Below are 18,701 nucleotides of genomic sequence, written 5' to 3'. Positions count from 1 at the left end.
GTCTCCACTGGCCGTTTGGCTTTAATATTCCCAGCACCGGATTATTGAAGGTGCTGTGGACTGGACGGATTATTCCCCTGGACTCAAGGTTCTTAATTATTTCAGTAAGGGACTCCATTGATGCGAGAGGCAAGCGATATTGCTTCACAAACACAGGAGTCATGCCAGGGTCCGTGGGGATTGTTGTTGTGTGGCTGTCAGTGCGACCACAATCATATGAGTCTACCGCAAAGAGATCTTGGAAATCCAAGAAAACTTGTTTCAACTTTTGCTTTTGTTCCAGAGTCACACAGGCATCAGCTAGGTTGACTCTCTCTTCCACCATCTGCCTGAAGCCTGGAAAGACTTCTGGTTTGGCTATCTCCGCGGCCTCCTCCAGCTGGGTGGAGAAGTCCCTGGTCAGAGTGCTGATTTGGACCGGAGGCTTCAGGTGGGAAAGGCAGCCCTCATGGACCTGGAAAATCACCTCATCCCCTCTGAAGTCACAAGTCACATCTTCCTTACCATAAGGGCAAGAAGAGTACACCAGGAAGTTCCCCCCATGCCGGGTAAATATCCTGTCTGGTGTTGTATTGTCATCACTGTCACTATCAAAGCAGTCCTTGGGGATTGGCCCTAACAGTTCATTACCTAAATCTATGGAAAAATGTCGGTCATCAACCGCCATTCCAATAATGGTGCCTGCGGCTAGAGTAATACTCTTTAAGTCGCTGTTATCTACCTCTATTGGAATGGTGTCATGTTCTATGTTGACTAATGGTGTTGGGTTTACCCCTAACGCTTGCTGTTGGAGAGAAGCGTTTAGATGTATGTAAGCATCAGGGTTTTTCAAATGTTGTCCTCTTTTAACTTTCACTTCCAGGGAGAATTGTCTGGTCCTTTCTGGGATGGTGACTTCCTCTTTAATCTGAATTTCAACTGCATAAGGTAGAAATTGAGCTGACCTAGATGCTTTTTCTGGATCATCAAAGCCCATGGGATTATCCGCTAATCGAGACCAAGCTTTGAAGTTTATTAGGTCCAAACTAATGGCAAAGTGATTGAGAATGTCACTGCCTAAGTAAAAGGCGGCAGGGACGTCTCGCACGACCCAACAATTGTGGACTATGCTCTTGTTGCCAATGGAGATTTTGAGCATACACCTGCTTGGCAGGAGATGTTTGGAATTAGGCGCTTCCAGGTCCATTTCCCATTTGACTATCAGTTTGAATGTGGGAATGGCTGGATCTTTTGGGAGTTGGCGAAACATGGCTTCGCTGATGAAGCTCTTACCATTGTTCACGCACACTCGAGCGAGAACAGAGTCCTTCCCATCATTTAACTGAACAGGGATGAACAACTGCTCTCCAATTTGCTGAATATCAGCCAGGCTCTGAGCTGATTTCACATCTTTCTGGACTATAGGAGTGGGAGTTTCTGATTGTGGATTAGTATAGAATCTCAGAGTGTTTCCTTCCAGCGTGGAGTACCACTTTAGAATGGAAGGAAGGTTGATTTTCAGAAATAGAGAGGACCCTCCATCACCAGTCTGTTGTCCTACTGCTATTACTGTCACGTCTGGAATTTGGCTATTCTGGAAGTGAAATTCTACTTGGTCAGATTTTTGTTCAACCATGTGGCAGGTGCCGTTTAAACTAACATGGTTGACACTCTGTTTTAATTTTATTGGTCGGCTAGTCTGGGTCCAGAGGACCTTGTTTACGCAATCTATTAGGGGTGACAACCTTCTCAGGAGGTCATTCCCTAGTAAACAAGGGGTGCCCTCTGGAGTCACAACTATGACCGGGTGTTTCAACTTGTGTCGCCCAATTTTAATGTCCAAGTCTGCAGTCCCCTCAACGGGAATTTCCTTCCCGTCAAAGTTCTGGAGTTGTCCAGGAAGTGAGGTGAGAGGAATTTGGTAATTCCTTCCCCTTCCTGCATTCAGTTCGTCAAAGGCCCTTCTGGACAGAAGGGTAGCTTGAGATGCAGTGTCCACCAGTGCCAAAATTGTACCCTGCCCCTGTACTTGTACCGGGGCGTAGTATCTTCCCTCCTTCTCCTCAAGGGGGCACAGATAATGCACATTTTTGGACAACTGGTGGGCTAATTTTCTTGTTTTGGACATTGCTAGCGAAGAGATTTGGGCAGAATTCTGTGGAGAGCCTTGGGAATCTGAAAGAAAAAGTTGGCAACTGGAGATCAGAGCCATTGTGGGTTCCCCTGGCTCCGGTTCCGGGCCGCCCCGTCCTTTTTGGAGGCAGTCACCAGGATGGGTTTGAACCAGGGGATTTTCTTGCTGTTGGTTCTGGGATGAGATGGTGGGCGGCGGTAGCTCAGTCTCCACATCTCCCCAGTCTGGATTTGCATCCCTAGGGACCCATTTTTCTTTCGGAGGAGTTCCCCCCTCTCTGAAGGAGAAGATCCTTTTCCCAGGATCCTCTGAGGATCCCTCTCCCTCAAATTGGAATATCTGTACCTCCTCCTCAAACTGAGTCTGTTTGGGTATTTTGTTTCTCCTACCCCCCCCTCTGCTCCTTAGGAGGCAGACTTTCAGGGGCAAGAGATTTTGTTTCCGGTTCCTGGGTTTCCAGGGGCTGTTTACAAGTGAGGAAGGAAGCTTCCTCCAAGGCTTTACACCCCCCTTCCCTTTGTGCCTCCTCCCTGGGAACCGGTGAGTTATCGGGGTGCTGCCCCCGTCATTGTTCTGGAGCACCAGGTCCAGAGTTGGGTGCATTCCCTGCCGGCATGCCCATCTGAGGGTTCTGCTGCGCCCTCAGTATGTGACCCAGATCCCGCGCCATGTTTTGAACCTGGTGCTCTAACTGGGAAACCCGCTCAGGCTGATACGGGGCCCTGTTTTCTCCCCTGGGCTGATCCCGGGCAGGGTAGCTATCCCTTCTTTGGTAGTACCCCTGGTTGGGAAGATTTGGATACCCCTCCACCCTTGGCCTCCCCTCTCCCGGATTCGGTTGTCTGGGCTCAGGGAATTGGGGAAAGAAGGGTGGATGATTTTGGGGTTGGAAATTGGGTGGATATCTGGGGAAAAAGTTCTGCCCAGGATTTGGAGAATTTCTGCCCTCCTGTGGGAAGTTGGGAGGGAAGTTTCCTGGGTTAGGTGCTTGGCTGGATCCCCCCCTTGGGCTGGAGGAGTCCACACATAACCCAGGATGGGTCTGTTTCCCTTGTAACGGGGGCTTACATAATCAGGAGAGCGAGGGACCCCATTTGTGGGGCTGCCTCCCTGGCCCCCTGTCTGTGACTGGCCCGAGGACCTTCTGGGCCTAGCATTATTAGGTGCAGGTAGGTTTTTAGGCCCCCCCATCTCCAACTCTAAAATGGGGGTGACCTTTACCTCTGCCACCTTGGCAGCAGCAGGGGTGCTGTTGGTTTTGGGGTTTTTAGGCTGGTTTTTGTTTTCCACCGGTTTCTGCACCTCATAGATCCGGGTCGCCTGTTCAATGACCCAGTCTAAAGATCTTTTCTCGTGAAAATCCCTCACGAGCTGGGTCATTATGTATTTGGGCAAGGCATGGAAAAACGTATTAATAAATTCTCTGCTATCCGTGCGCACCCTTCTTGTGGTCTGTGCAAAAGCACGCTTTAACTCCTGCACAAACTCTTGTGGGGCCTGATCCTCCCCACATTGTAAATTGTAGGCTGCCTTGCGAGCCTCTTGAGGATTTCTATGAGTAGAAAAATGTTTCAAGATGGCCGCCTTATAGGCGGACCATCTTAAATGATTTTGGTCCTCCAGCCCCGCAAAGAAACTGGAATATTCCGGGGAGAAGGTCCACTTTACATATTGAATACAGCTTTGGCTGTCCTTCAAATGGAAAATCTCCATCATTTGCTCAAACAACTCTAAGTGCTCCCAAACAGAATACTTGGCGTTCTTATGATAAGGCGTGATGACGCTCCTGATTGCCTTAATCTGTTTCAATGGGTCCTTAATCAAGGCCCTTTTTGCCTTATTGGCCTTTTTGGTTCGGGTAACCCTGGTCCATTCATCTTCTGACTCAGAGGCACTGCTCCCAGAGGTTCCCGTCTGTTCTTCCAGGTTTTCCCAGATTCTGCGAGCCTGGGAATGGCTGGCAGAATGTGGGGACCTGGTCTCCTGTGTCCTGTACCGCTCAGAGGAGTCTTCAGATCCCTCCTTGCTGCCAGGATTTGATGGGTACCCCCCCCCCACTGACCTAACTGGGCAGAGGTTTTCAGGATGCCCTTAATGGGCCTTCTCACCTGGGGTTCCCCATCAAATTGCACTGTGCTTGGGTGCCCATACCCGGATGCCCGCCCATCCATTCCTGGGAGGTACTGGCCTATAAGCCCCATGCTTCTGGCTGGATAGTAATCTGCCATCCCTGTGGCCCTGTGCTCATGTGCGCCAGGGGACATATGGGTGGCAGAGTCCAGGGACTGAGAGAAATAAAGGCCTCTGGTACTAGGGCTCCTGGGGTTATGCTCAGGAGTTTCTCTTTCCCAGCGAACCTCATCTCTATCCACCCCTGCTCCCTGTTGCAATGCAAGAGCCTGCGCCTTCAGTTCCTCCGTTAAGGCCTTACTAGACTCTATCAGTCTCTCCTGCATCACTACCTGTTGTTGGAGCCTATCATTGTGCTGGCAGAGAGCCTCATTCTCTCTCTGCGTTTCCTGATTGGTCCTGGAGCACTGGGCCAGTCTTTGCTGCAGGAGGGTTACCTCCTGAGCTGTGTCCCTATTGGCCTGCTCCTGTCTTGCCAGAGCATCCTCCACCCTCCTGGTGTGCTCTAGCAAGTCCTGGTGTTCTTTTTGGAGGTCACCCAGTCCCTGGTGGGCCAGGTGATTTTCTTCCAATTTCCTTTTTAAGTGGCAGACTTCCTGGCCTAAGGTATCCCTTTCCTGACTAAGAGCCTGCATCTGTGCCGCCAGGTCGTCCCTTTGCCTTTGGAAGGCACCAGCTTTCTGGCGCTCCTGGTCAAATTCTGCCTGGGTATCCAGGTCTTTCAAAATCAGTTTATTGCTCTCTGCCTTCTCCCTATCTAGGTGGCTTTACAGGGTGACTACCTGCTCAGCACATGCCCTATTGAAGTCTAACTGTTGCTCCAGCTTTTTCTGGCTCTGCAGTAGGGAGTCCAAACCTTCTTGGTACTCCTTCTGCAAGGCCAGAAATCTGGTATCCTGGTCAGCCTTTTCCTGTTGCAGGATGTCCATATCCCTCTTTGTTTTAATGATGTGCTGTCTACTCTCATTTTCTGACTCCTGGCTCCCCTGCAGCCTCTGCTCAGAAGAGACCAGGTCAGATTGGACCTTCTCTAACGCCATCTGTCGCTTATTCGCCAGATCTTGGCTTTCAGTACATTTATCCTGCATGTCTCCCATATATAGGTACAGGTATGCCGCTATCCTAACCATCTTGTCTTGTTCATCCTTAGCTTTAGGAGCCATGTATAGTTCACTCAGGGCCACATGTAAGGGACCCTGATCTCTCCATATATCTGACCCTGTTTCCGTGACCTGTTGCGTGATGGCCTGCAACCAGACCATCTGGTCCTGATGGGTCCACTCACCTCTCACAACTAACTTATGTAAGAAGTGCTCTCTGGCTATTTTCATATCTACCAAGGTCGTCATTCTAGAGATTGGTCTCTGTCCTGACTTACAGAAATTAGTATTTTATTTTTGCAAAACAGACCTTTTTCTTAGAGCGTTCCTTTGAGGAGTGCTTTACAGCGTAACACAGCGTGTGATCCGACCGGATATGTGTATCTGGTCAGCTGGCACGCTGTATTAATCTGCACAAGTGATAGATCTAATCCAAACGTCCGGCACAAGCACCCAATTTGTAAGAGGATTCAATTCAACACTACAGCTAAGTCAATGCCTAGTCTGGGATACTGAATGGAAACCCTTATTGATATATCTTTATGTCCAGTTCATGCGTTCTGGATGACTACCCCTATATAAAACCCCTCTCTTAGAATCCCCCTGACCCCACTGAGCCAAGAAGTAGGTTTGTTTTGCAAATTTAAAAGATTTATTTGAAAAAAAAATTAAACAATGTATAGATATATCACACTTTGATAATAAATTAATAATTGGATATCGCACTTAATCTGATATGATAAAGATTAACAACGGAGAATCTGGCACTAGCACACTTGTGAATAGGAACAGAAGAATAAGGTGGTAGAGAATGCTTTATATAAGTTCAGATGGATGTAATGTTGAATGAAATGCAATACAGAAAATACTCAATATAATTTCAACAAAGCAATGTAATCACTTTTCTCTGGCAATCCCCTCCCCCCTTATGCAATGCAAGGAAATGGAAGGAAAGCACACAGTTCTCAGAAATGCAATCAACTGTAATTCAGTTCACCCCAGCAAGCTTACACTACAGAAGTTGGAAACACAGGCCCAAAATGCTTTTATATGTGCTGGCAATGAAGTGAAAAATATGCTAAAATGCTTTTAATTCCCTCTAGAGGTTCTAGGTTCGTAGAAAAGCCCCTATTCCCAGCTTTCAGAGGAAAGTTACTGCAAGTCTCTAGCACAAACGGAGATATGAGCGATTAAATAAAGGTCGTTTTTCAGATTTGAAATTTTAAAGTTCAAAAAGACAAGTGCAGCTTGCAACTAGAAAATGACAGGTGACAGCTTTACAAATGACAGGTGACAGTTAGGAGACAGTTCTACTTAGATTAAAATAGGATTGAATTATATTATTTTAACTAAGAGATTGGTTCTGCACAGTTTGCTAGGTACTCACACTTTATTCTTGAATTAAATGGGCCTCGCCACGGATCTGGTCAGGTTTTAGACTGGACTCTGGTCTCTGCACTTCACAGTGATCTGGGTCAGCTCTCTCTCTCTCTCTCTGGATTCTGGAGATTGATGGATTTGAAGTCTGGATCTTTCTGCACAGCTTTCTCTAGAGATTGATGGAGGTAAAGTATGGATTTTCCGGCAGAGCTTCCAGCTGCAAATGAATTTGAAGGTCCCTATCTGTCCTGTCTGTCTGCTTTTATCTGTTTTTAAAATGGGTGTGTGTGCAGCATCACTAAGCTCTACCCCTCTCCACTTGTCATTGGCCACTTCATCCGCTTCCACTTGATTGGGGGAATGAAATGAAGTGTCATCATGATGAGGTCTGTTTATGATACAGAGAACCCACCCCTGTCAACTTTACACACAATCTATATTTGCTCAAAAAAACATATTTGCACAGGTACACATTTGTTTAAAATTACATGCACCCTTCACATATCACAGGAGGTATACCCTGTCCAACTCTGCTCTTCCTGGGGGCTTGGGTTCAAAAATGGCACATATTTCACTTTTTAACTGGTTTCGCAATATCGGACATTACCCCAAATTTATACATATGTGCGCAAGGAGTATGGACATTAGTTGATGAAATGTCAGATTTTTCACATGCACACATTTTGAGTAATATCCTCTTTTCCGCTAAAACCCCCCTGAACATACCACCGGGTCCTAACACGTCTTAAAATGTGGGCAGAAAAATCACAAGAATTATGGTGTCATTTAAATGATTTTCACAAATCCGCTCTATGAATGATCCATCTTTTTAGAGTTATGTTCTGGCCCCAAAGGGGTGTGGTTTCCCCCCAGCACAAGGTTGAATTTCTGGTTTTTCCAGTTCTGCCAAGCCAGCTTTCTCTCACAGGCGGTGCTCCTCCCCTGTCCTTCCAGGAGGAAGCTCCATTTACGACTCCCGCCAATAAAACATTTGCCTGAGTCAGGACAGGGCTTTGTTCAGAGCTCCTGTATTCTGTGGGGGCTCCCCTTAATTCAATTATCAGAGAGATGGCATATCCTTAGTGTGGCCAGCAAAAGGCAGATAGGCCTGGGAACACAGCTGTGACTCAAGTTTCACTCCTGATGGGGGGTAGTTGCCAGGCAAAATTGGAATCTCTTTAAGCCAGTTTTTAGCTACATGTAATTTCTGTTCCCCAGTTTAAGTCAAGACATTTTTTTACATATGCAGCTAGGATGCTGATTCTAAGTTTAAAACTATGACATTTAAACAATTGCAACCTATGTGACACTCAAAAGTAGGTCACTCATTTCTTTTAAACATTTAGATTTTTAGTGTCTTTCAGTCCAAATTTACTTAAACTGCTGAAATCCACGGCTCAGCCAGTCTTGTATAAACCTTCAAGTCACTTCAGAATATAACTTTACATTAGATCCACCTCTCAGAAAGTCTTTCTTTGGCCTGCTTTGGGTTCATTTATTCAGTTTTACACAAAATCTGGTGGTTTTAAAACGCCGGCTTTCTGATAGTGGTGAGTACTGGTACTGCACCCCTTTTTGGGATTTAAGAAAAAGAATTCCCAACAGTTATGGGTTTGCTTTTGGCAATCAGCATTGCCATTCCCAATGGTTTCAGACTACTGTGTGGGTAGTCCAATGGTGGTTTTAGGCAGTGCCCTTCTGTGCCCATAACATCGGCAAAAATGAGCGGCAGCCTATTCTTCATGCATTTCCCTGTGCATTTTCTGGGAAGCTCTGGCCATCATGATGTTTTCCATGTCAGTACTGCACAGTTTTGAGGTAGGGCTTGGATGCGTGGATAAAAACATTCCACATATTGCATGTCATGACTGGAAGAGCCCCCAAGAGTATGAGAGTTTAAGCAAGTTTGCCGGGCATATGGCCCCACGAAAACAAAGCAGAAAACATTACGAATATTGCACGTCACGGCTGGAAGAGCCATAAAGAGTGGGAGAAGTTGTGAAAGCTTATCGGACACAAGGTTCCCGAAAACAGAGTGAAAGAGATTGAACATTGGATGCCAAGGCTTGAATATTGATCAGGCTAGAGAATATTGCAAATATAACATAAAGGCATCCACAAGAGAACCACAGGCGTTTGGGGTAATGCTAATACCCGAAGGTGGGAAACTGAGAGTTGTTTTGCCAAGTGATCCTAAAGGAATGTGTACATTTGGAAATAAGCCTGAGAAGAATATCGGAAGAAACAGTTTTTCTTTACTTAGGTGGAACATGAAACCCATTACAAAAGAGAATTATAATTTCGAATGGATTGTGTCCTCCAACGTATTCCACATCTTTGACATGTAATGTCCACAGCTGTGCACTTCGCAGTTTTTTTTGGCAGAGGGTGTCCTGCATCGTTGGTGTCGGGGCGATGTCCCTCGAAGGCCTCCGTCGTGGGCGACGTCACTGGATGTTATAAATAGGACACACAGCGCCCGTAGCCTCAGTTTTGTTTTTTCCACAAACGTGTTTCCTTCAAGAACTCAGCGCGCCTTGTGCATTCTTCGTGAGAATGTCTTCCTCTTCGACCCCTACGACTCCGCGGTCTGGCTTCAAGACCTGCTGGGACTGCAAGTCTAAAATGTCGATCACCGACCCGCATTGCATTTGTTTGTGGGGCTTGGGTGAAAGTCATGACACCGACGACTGTTCCATATGCCAGTCGCTGACTGCTAAGGCCTTGCGGGAACGTAAGGGGAAGTATGTAGGAGTTCCAAACCCAGTATGTCTAAAAATAAATCAAAGTCCAAGGGTATGTCCACCAACGATTCGAGGGGTGACTCTCCGCGTCAGAAGGAGTCCCGGGAATCTCGGTCCCGGAGTGGTTCCCGCCATTCGTCCTCCTCGTTTCGGCGTTCTAGGAAGTGCCGTCGCCGGTCACCTTCCCCGTCGTCCTCGGAGGATGGCGCCACGAGGAAAGTGGCTTGCCCAACTAAGTCCTCGACACCGGAGGAATGGCCTGCTTTTCGGGACCAGATGTTGGCAATTTTCCAATTCCAGGGCACAGTTCCGTCCGCGCCTTCTGATGAAGCCGGCAAGGAATGGTCTCGATCCGTGGCTCTGCACGCCTTTCAGCTCTGGTCTTCGGCGCAATCCTCATCGGGAACCTTCGAGGTTCCGTTAGGACAAGCCTCAGGAGGGTCGCGAGAGTGGTGCTTCCAGGTCTCGGTCCTCGTCCCCAGTGAAACTGCAGAAACCTGCTAAGGGCTCGAGGTCGCCATCGACCCCATTGACGCTGTGTCTGTTGGATACTGATGTCGAAGCTTTGCCTTCGTATCAGCCCACAGCGCCAGTGTCGACGCCGAAACCGTCGACGCCCTCGACGCCGAAGCCATCAGCGCATTCGACGACTTAGAGGCCTTTTGGCTGAAATTTACCATCGGAGATCCCTACTGCTGTGGATCCTCCTGGGAAGGCTACTTCCAAGTCTGTGAGGCCTGTTATGGACTCCAGGCCCTCGGCTGTTGCGAAACAGGACTTTTTCCTCCCTCTGGATGACATCTATAAGGCGGAGGAGAGGTTAGATTTTGATCTTGACCCTGTTGAGCCTGATGGGGCTCCTGTCTTTTCAGGGGATAGCCAACTGGAAGAGTTGAGACAAACTCTTCATGACGCTAGTTGCCTTGGATACTCTATGGAAGTGGAATTTGGCAGTCCTGAGCCTGGGGCTAATGCTGAGTCGTCCTACAGGAGACTCTTGGCTAGGGTCTAAGAGTATCTGGGCTGGTCCAGTCCTCCTGAAGATTTTGTGCAAGATGATCTCACCGACATTTTAGATCAAGGTCCGTCCTCTGACCCAGTGTTACCTTTTCATCTTACCTTACAGAAAAGGGTGGTGGCTGCTTGGCAGTCACCGGAATCTCTCCTGGCTGTTAACAAATCGTTAACCAAGAAATACTGCCCTTCCAGTAGCGACCCCAGCTACCTATCCACTCACCCCACTCCTGAGAGTTCGGTGGTTCAGGCGGCTACGGCCACCTCGAGGCAGGCGGCGTACCTTGCCATCCCTCCTGATAGGGAACGACAAACGCTTCTACGGCTGGGCACGCAAGGTGTTTTCTGCGGGGAGTATGGCGCTGAAATAGGCCAACTCCACTTTTTCCCATACTCTGTGGAACTGTGTTTCTCGTGCAAGATGGCAAGGATGCCATGTGTGAATCCCTTCAGTCGGGTTTGGACACAGCCGACAGTGTTAGCCTGTCCATGGCTGCGAGCAATGTTATATGCAGATGGTGGTTGCGGAAGTCAGGTTTTGCTCCAGATGTGGAAGCCCGTCTTTTGAACATGCCCTTTCATGGCGCACATTTGTTTGGCAGCAAGGCTGACGAGAGCCTTGAAAGGTTGCAGACCTCAAAAGCTGCAGTGAAATCTTTAAGCGCAGCGTACGTCAACCTCCACCTTTCCGTCCTAAGGGACAGCAGTGGAGAGGAGGTTCTTTTCGTTACTACTCCTCCTTTGGTACAACGAGAGGAGCTGCCAGTCAAAGGGGTCAGCGTGAAAGTACCCGTGGTGGTCGGGGAAATAGAGGTGTCAAAGCCGCTCAGGCAGCTGCCCCTTTGCCTTCAGGCACTGCCACAGCCGCTCCAAAACAGTCATGAGGCCATGTCCCATGGTTCGCCGGTTGGGGACAAACTGTCTCAGCATCTCGAAGAGTGGCGAGCCATTACTTCGGATGTGTGGGTTCTGGATACAATCGCCCACGGCTACTGCCTTCCCTTCCTAAAGCAGCCTCATGACAATACACCAGGGAATCTCTCTTTGAAGCTTCTGGATCTGCTACGTGTGCAGGAGATCTTGACCCTGCTAGAGAAAGGCGCTATACAACTGGTGCCTGTTCCGGAGAGGAACAAGGGTTGGTATACCCCTTATTTTTTTATCCCAAAGAAATACGGGGGATTGAGACCAATCCAGGATTTTGCGTTGGTTGAACAAACATCTCAGGAAGGGCAAGTTCAAGATGGTCACTCTTTCTCAAGTCCTCCAGGCCCTTCAACTTCAGGATTGGTTGGTGTCTCTGGACCTACAGGATGCTTACTTTCATGTGCCGATTCATCCCAAGCACAGAAAGTACCTGAGGTTTGCAGTTGTGGACTCGTACTTTCAGTTTCAGGTCCTGCCATTCGGACTGACCTCCGCCCCGAGGGTCTTCACCAAGCTAATGGTGGTGGTGGCAGCATATCTCAGGTGAAGGGGGATTCACGTCTACTCCTACCTGGACGACTGGCTGATGCGTGCGCGCTCCCCAGAGCAAGCATTGGCTCACCTCGGTCTCACCTGCTGCTCCCTCCACAGGCTGGGCTTCTCCCTCAATTTCAAGAAGTCGCATCTGACACCTTCCCAACAGCTCCAGTACATCGGGGCAGTGTTGGACACGTCCTTGGGGAAGTGCTCGCCTCCCAAGGTGAGGGCTCATCACATTGTGCAGATGGTGGACAAGTTTCAACATGCCCAGTGTCTCCCGGTTTTCGAATTCTTAAGGTTGCTCGGCCTCATGGCAGCCTGAATTTTTCTGGTGCCAGAGGCCAGGCAGAGGATGAGATCCCTGCAATGGGCCCTCAGGATGCAGTGGTCGCAGTTCTCAGGCAAGATGTCAGATCCCATTCAGATTCCACTCTCGGTCTCCCAGGATCTTCTGTGGTGGGCCAACGAAGGGAACCCGATCAGGGGGGAGCCGTTTTGGCAAACATGGCCAGAGGTGACTGTAGTGACAGGATGGGGCACTCATACCAACGTGTTGACCGCCAGCGGTCGTTGGTCTCTGTTGGAGTCCAAACTCCACATCAACCTGTTAGAGCTGAGGGCCATCAGGCTTGCCCTGAAGGGTTTTCTGCCGTCTGTGCGGGGGAATAGTGTCCTGACCATGACGGACAACACAGTGACCATGCATTACCTCAACAAAAAAGAGGGGTTCGAGGGTCACTCCCGTTGTGCAGAGAGGCGATACAGCCCTGGTTCTAGACCATCCAGCAGGTAATTTCACTCTCGGCAGTTCATCTGGCCGGAGATGAAAATGGGGCGGCAAACACTCTGAGCGGGCTGAGCACGATCTCTCACGAGTGGGAGTTGGCTCAGGAAGTCCTTCTGGAGATCTTTGCCCTTTGGGGAACCCCTCAAGTGGATCTCTTCGCCACCAGTGCCAACCGGAAGTGCAAGACATTTTGCTCAAGGGAATTTCCTCCAAGAGCAGCCTTAGGAGACACGTTCGTGGTGGACTGGTCATTCCCACTTGTGTACACGTTTCCTCCAGTCCCCGTCATTCCTCAAGTGTTATGGAGGTTCGGGTGAGGGGAGGGTCAGGTTCTCCATCCAGAGGTCGGGACTCTCAACATTCATGCTTGGTATCTGAAATGTTGCGATTTAAGTATTGGGACCTCCCGGATGATGTGATGGAGGTGTTGCTTTCGGCCAGAAGGCCAGCAACCAAATCCATGTACCGTTGCCGTTGACGTAAGTTTTGCGACTGGTGCAGGGGACAATATGTTGATCCTTTTCAGTGTTCCATTCCTATGGTTTCGTCTTTCTTGCGTTCTTTGGCCCACAGGGACCTTCAAGTGGGTACCATTAAAGGTTACCTGGCGGCGCTGTCTATATTTAAGTGCTCGTCTGTAGAATGTTCTCATTTTAAGATTCCTTTGATTTCTCAATTTCTTAAAGGACTGACTAATGTGTTCCCGCCGTCCCCTTTCCAAGTGCCGGTTTGGGATTTGAATTTGGTTTTGAAATTTCTAATGGGTGCTCCATTTGATCCTTTGCACTCTTGTCCTTTGAGATTATTGTCCTTCAAGACACTGTTCTTGGTTGCGGTTACTTCCGCTCACAGTGTGAGTAAATTGCAGGCACTTTCATCTAAGCCACCCTTTACTGTGTTCCACAAGGGCAGGGTTGTACTAGGGGTACATCCATTCCCTGCTACCTAAGGTAATATATGAATTTCATTTGAGCCAGAAAGTGGTTCTTCCTGCTTTCTATCCTCCTCCTCCTCATCCTCATCCTGGTAAGGAAGAAGAGCGACTCCATAGGTTGGATCCTAGGAGAGCTCTGAGCTTTTATATTTCTAGGATGTCCAGGGTCAGAGTGGACAATCAACTCTTTGTGGGATATGGTGAACAACGATTGGGCCAGGCTGTTACCACACAGACCTTGTCCAGGTGGATTATCCTCACCATTACTGAGTGTTACCGATTGGCGGGTAAGGACCCTCCTGCAGGGTTGCAAGCTCATTCCACTAGGGCCGTGGCTACTTCCACCGCCCTCCAATGGGGAGTTCCTATTCGGAACATTTGTGATGCAGCCACATGGGCTTCTATCCAAACCTTTGCTAAACATTACTCTCTGGATACGATCCGTGGCCAAGATATGGCCTTTGGTAAGGCAGTTCTTTTTTCCGCCATCTGATTGGTTATTCGAAATTCTTTTCCCTCCTCCATTTTTCTGGTACTGCTTTGGGAGTCTGTCAAAGATGTGGAATACGTTGGAGGACACAATCAATTTGAAGAAAAAGTTACTTACCAACTGGTAACACTCTTTCGATTGGATGTTCCTCCAACGTATGCCACATCACCCGCTCAGCCTGCCCCTCTGGAGAATTTCCTATGCAATTGCAGCTTACGTTTCTGCAAGGCTATGTGCATTCTGGAAGGCATTGGATTGGTGCCACACATTCTGAAGGAAAAAAAATAAACTGAGGCTACGGTCGCCATGCGTCCTATTTATAACATCCGGTGACGTTGCCCCCGACGGACGCCATCGATGGACATCGACACAATGCCATCGACGCAGGACGCTCTCTGCCAAAAAAGTTTCCCAAGTGCACAGCTGTGGACATTACATGTCAAAGATGTGGAATACGTTGGAGGAACATCCAATCGCATGAACGTTACCAGTTGGTAAGTAACGTGTTCTTCTACTAAAAGCCTCAATCTGAAGACTGTGAGGACTCAGAATATTGTGACAAATATACTGTTGCACACTAAAGAACATTGAGACTGTGAGCAAATCTGTTAACAATGGGCTAGGCAGAAGCCCACACTGAGGCTGTTGCTAGCCTTCCTTTTTCCTTTAGTTAGGTATTTGCAAAAGTGGTAGGGCCAGTTTGTGATTAGGTGTTGGAAAGAAGACTTTTACTGTGGACTTGACATGCACCCTTAGTTTTTGCTTTGCTAGTAGGGATCCTCCTTTCTAGGGCTAGTTAGTTGGGGATTTCATATTGAATAGGTTGGGCTCTAACAGGAGGGAGGAGGGTAAACAGCTGTCCTTCATGAGAATATATGTAGCATGAAAAGAGTGATGTAGGGTCCGGTAGTGTGAGTCACGACATAAGTTAAAATCATTATACTGTATACAACACTTCTATAGAATATGTTTTAACAAAAGAAAAAATACATTTCTGGTTCTAGGAAAGGATGTGTGGTTTTTGTGCTTTGCATTACGTTTTGATATGAGTTGTCAATGAAAGAGCTTATGTCTGGTTTTAGAACACATTCTCGGAGGTGGTTTTAGAGCACATTCTGCGAGGGAAGTGGCACATTATTACCTTTTCAGGGGAATGCAGATTTTAGACCTTTGCCAAGCAACAACCTTGTCTTTTTCTCAATCATTCACAAACTAATACTGGCTAGACTGAATTTGGAAAGGAGACCTCATTTGGTTGTGCCATTCTTTTTCATTTTTTGGTTGGTTTAGTTCTCTTTGGACTGTCTTATGCTACTGATATATTGATGAGAAGTCGATCTAGGTTAAGAACCTGCAGAAAGAAGTATCCAACGCATTCATTATTTGCTTACCGTCAGTTGTGTTCTCTGATGAATGCATAGTCTTCCTGCAGTTTATTCATCGCCCTTCATTATAAGGATGTGCGCTTCTTTTATCTGTAAACAATAGCTGCTTTTGTTTCCACTTTCTACTGTCCTAGGTGGTGCAGTTAATTAAGGGTGAACTGACATCCGGGGTTTCCTCTTCATGTGCTGCCCTTGTCACATCTTATGACTGCACCTCCTAGAGTCCCACTAGTGCTATTTGGCATCTAGTCTGCAGAGATGAAAATGTTGATGCATCCATTGACACATGGGGATAACTTTAGAAGGGTTCTTTAGAAAAACAGAGTAAGCAACTGTCTCATTCGCTATAAGTGTACATTATTGTCATGTTTATTATATATTTACTTTTGGTAGCTGACATCAGTAGACTCGAGCAGTGTAGAGGAAGATGTGATCTTCAGACAATACTATAATGTCCATCCTAGCTACTAAACAAAGCAGTCTTGCGTCTCAACTAAGGAGGGTAAGATACAGGGCGGATAAAATCTGTATATTTTAGCAATTCACTGCAGTTGGAAAGGCACTGGGAACAGGTGGACTACCATGCAGCTGTCGACAAAAGAGAGCTAACTAGAGACACCTATTACAAATGCAGGCAGAAGAGTGACGGTACAATTAATATTGCTTTGTCTTTTAACAAACCTGGTCTATTGAAATCAGGCCAGTATTAAATGTATAAATCTACAACAGGAGGAATCCATCTATAAAAAACAGTGCCCTAGTACTTAATTCAATGCTTTGCAGCTCAGGGTTATCCTGAAATAAACATATTATAGAGCTAGATGGCCCTCAACATGGAAATAAGCAATGAAACAAAGTATTTAGGAACACAAACCTATACGACTGAAGCAATATTGTAAGCCACAGCATAGAAAAGGAATATACTAATTCTTTCTTCTTGTCAAGCATGAATTCCTTCAACTGACAAATGAATTTTAGAAACAATACAGCTAGAGGCGAGCACATTTTTCATTTGCTTCAGAATCTCAGAAAATGTATATCCGTCATAATTGATAATTAATGGTGATGTTATTCTCAAGAGATCCTTTGCTTTCAGAAAGATAGAGGGCCATTTCTAAAGACTGATGTATGAGAATGTACAGTTTCCTACATGTTTGTGAAATGAAAACCTTTTAATTTTATAGAACAGGGGGGATATACTATGCATTCATTCATTACTCGTCTCACTTCTGCGAACATCTCATATGATTTATGCTCCAACCTGAACCATCTTTGTGATCTGCATTCTTACCAGAACAAATTGATAAAGATGACTTTACATTTTGTTCACATTCAACATTTGTACATTTTCTGAGATTCTGAAGAAAATAAAATGCCTCTAGCAGTACTATAATTCATGCCTGATAACTTCCAGAAGTGGTTTTCCTGCTGTCTTTTGTAAAACATGGTTTGGATGTTTACCCAACACATTTCCATAACTTCTCCATATTGCATGTTAAATATTAATAATTCATTACAAAAAAAGTGTTGCTTACTAAAAGTTCAAATTTTGTACATTTCAAACATTATAACAATTTTAAGATTCATCTCTCCATGGAGGGTACGTAAGTGCTTCAACGGCTGGTTAAGCAAGCCCTAATTCAAGGAACTGGAATTTCTTTCTGGTAAATAGGTAATAGGTTATGGTAGCTGGGATCAATACAATACAATGCAATATACACTGAATGCAAATATTTAATATATTTATGGCCTTCATTTTTGTATTCTTGTTTCACATCCCCTGTGCAAAGAGTTCTACATCTGTTTCATTATAAGATTACAATGGTTTCCTACACTGCAAAAAGAGCATCTTAAGATACTGTTCATTTCCATTTGCTTTTGTATCAATCCTTGGTCTCTGGTTGTTGTGTTACAGAATCTCAAGGTGACAGATCTTGAAGGTAAAATGACTGAAGCTGAATCCGCCATGACAGAACTGGAAACAACAGCATCCCAACAGCTTCATGGGTTAGCCATGCAGAGTGGACAAGCGCTAGAAATGGCACAAAAGAAATTGACACATGCAAACAAAATTGTGGAAGAATTTGTTGCATTTGTTAAGGTAGGACCGTTTCCTCTTGTATAGGACTCTGACAGTGAAGTAATACACTTATTGTTTTCCATTTTTCCTGTGATTGTTTTTATTAATATGTTTGCTATCAACATTTCAAAATATTACATTGCCCAACTGTTAATGTGAAATGCATGTCTTGCAAATGGATGAAAACATTATACTAGATTTGGTGGTAGGTTGCAGAGGATTGTTGGGGTAGGCAATAAAGCAGGTTAGTTACAGTATCATTCAAGTGCTTCAGTAATATTGTTTCGAGGGGATTGGGTCCTCCGACGTATTCCATATCTATGACATGTAATCACCACAGCTGTGCTGCTTTGGAAAATCTTCGGCGTCTGCGTCCTGCGTCGATGACTTCGATACGCCTCCCTCAAGGACCTCCTCTGACAGCCGACGTCACTGGATGTTATAAGTATGACGCACAACGCACGTAGCCTCAGTTCCGTTTTTTCCGTGAACGTGTTCGCTTCGGAGATCTCGGCGCGCCTCGACTCTTTGGAGTTTCTGTTCTTTCTCGTTTCTTCGAACCTGTTCGTGTTGTAAAGTATATTCTTCGTGAAGATGTCTACCTTGTCTTCCACCCCGCGTCCAGGCTTTAAGAAGTGCGGGGACTGTGGGTCCAAGATGTCAGTGACGGACTCGCACTACGCCTGCCTCTGGTGCCTCGGGGAGGCCCATGACACGGATGACTGTGTCGACTTCCAGTCGCTCATGTCCAAAGCCTTGCGGGAGCACAAGAAGAAATTGTCGGTAGGTAAGGTGTCCAAGCCATGGAAGTCGAGGTCTGTGGGGCTTTTGACGGACGATTCGAGGGGTGACTCTCCTCATCGTCATCGGAAGTCCAGTGGGTCTCGGTCCCAGAGTCGGTCCCTCCACTCCTCTGCCTCATCGAGGCACTCCCGGAAGCACCGTCATCGGTCGCCTTCCCCGTCCTCATCCGAGGACTCCGCCCGTCAGCGGGTCGTTTATCCCACCAAGCATGCGACTCCGGAGGAATGGGCTTCCTTCGGGAAGAAAATGTTAGCGATTCTCGAATCGCAGGGC

General features: G+C 46.9%; 1 protein-coding gene across 2 annotated transcripts in view; it reads left to right on the top strand.

Annotated features, from left to right (window-relative positions):
• CNTLN (centlein) overlaps window positions 1-18,701 on the top strand; it is a 2,346,865-nt gene that overhangs the window by 2,024,037 nt on the left and 304,127 nt on the right. For both annotated transcript variants that reach the window (XM_069625978.1, XM_069625977.1), the window contains exon 24: window positions 17,460-17,645. In XM_069625978.1, coding sequence (XP_069482079.1) covers window positions 17,460-17,645 — 186 coding nt within the window. The remainder of the gene's footprint in view (window positions 1-17,459; window positions 17,646-18,701) is intronic.

The sequence above is a fragment of the Ambystoma mexicanum genome, chromosome 6p, assembly GCF_040938575.1.
Source record: "Ambystoma mexicanum isolate Mex_15411 chromosome 6p, UKY_AmexF1_1, whole genome shotgun sequence".
NCBI lineage: Eukaryota > Metazoa > Chordata > Amphibia > Caudata > Ambystomatidae > Ambystoma > Ambystoma mexicanum.
The sequence above is the reverse complement of the archived record's forward strand: the minus strand, read 5'-3'. Positions and strand labels throughout refer to the sequence as shown.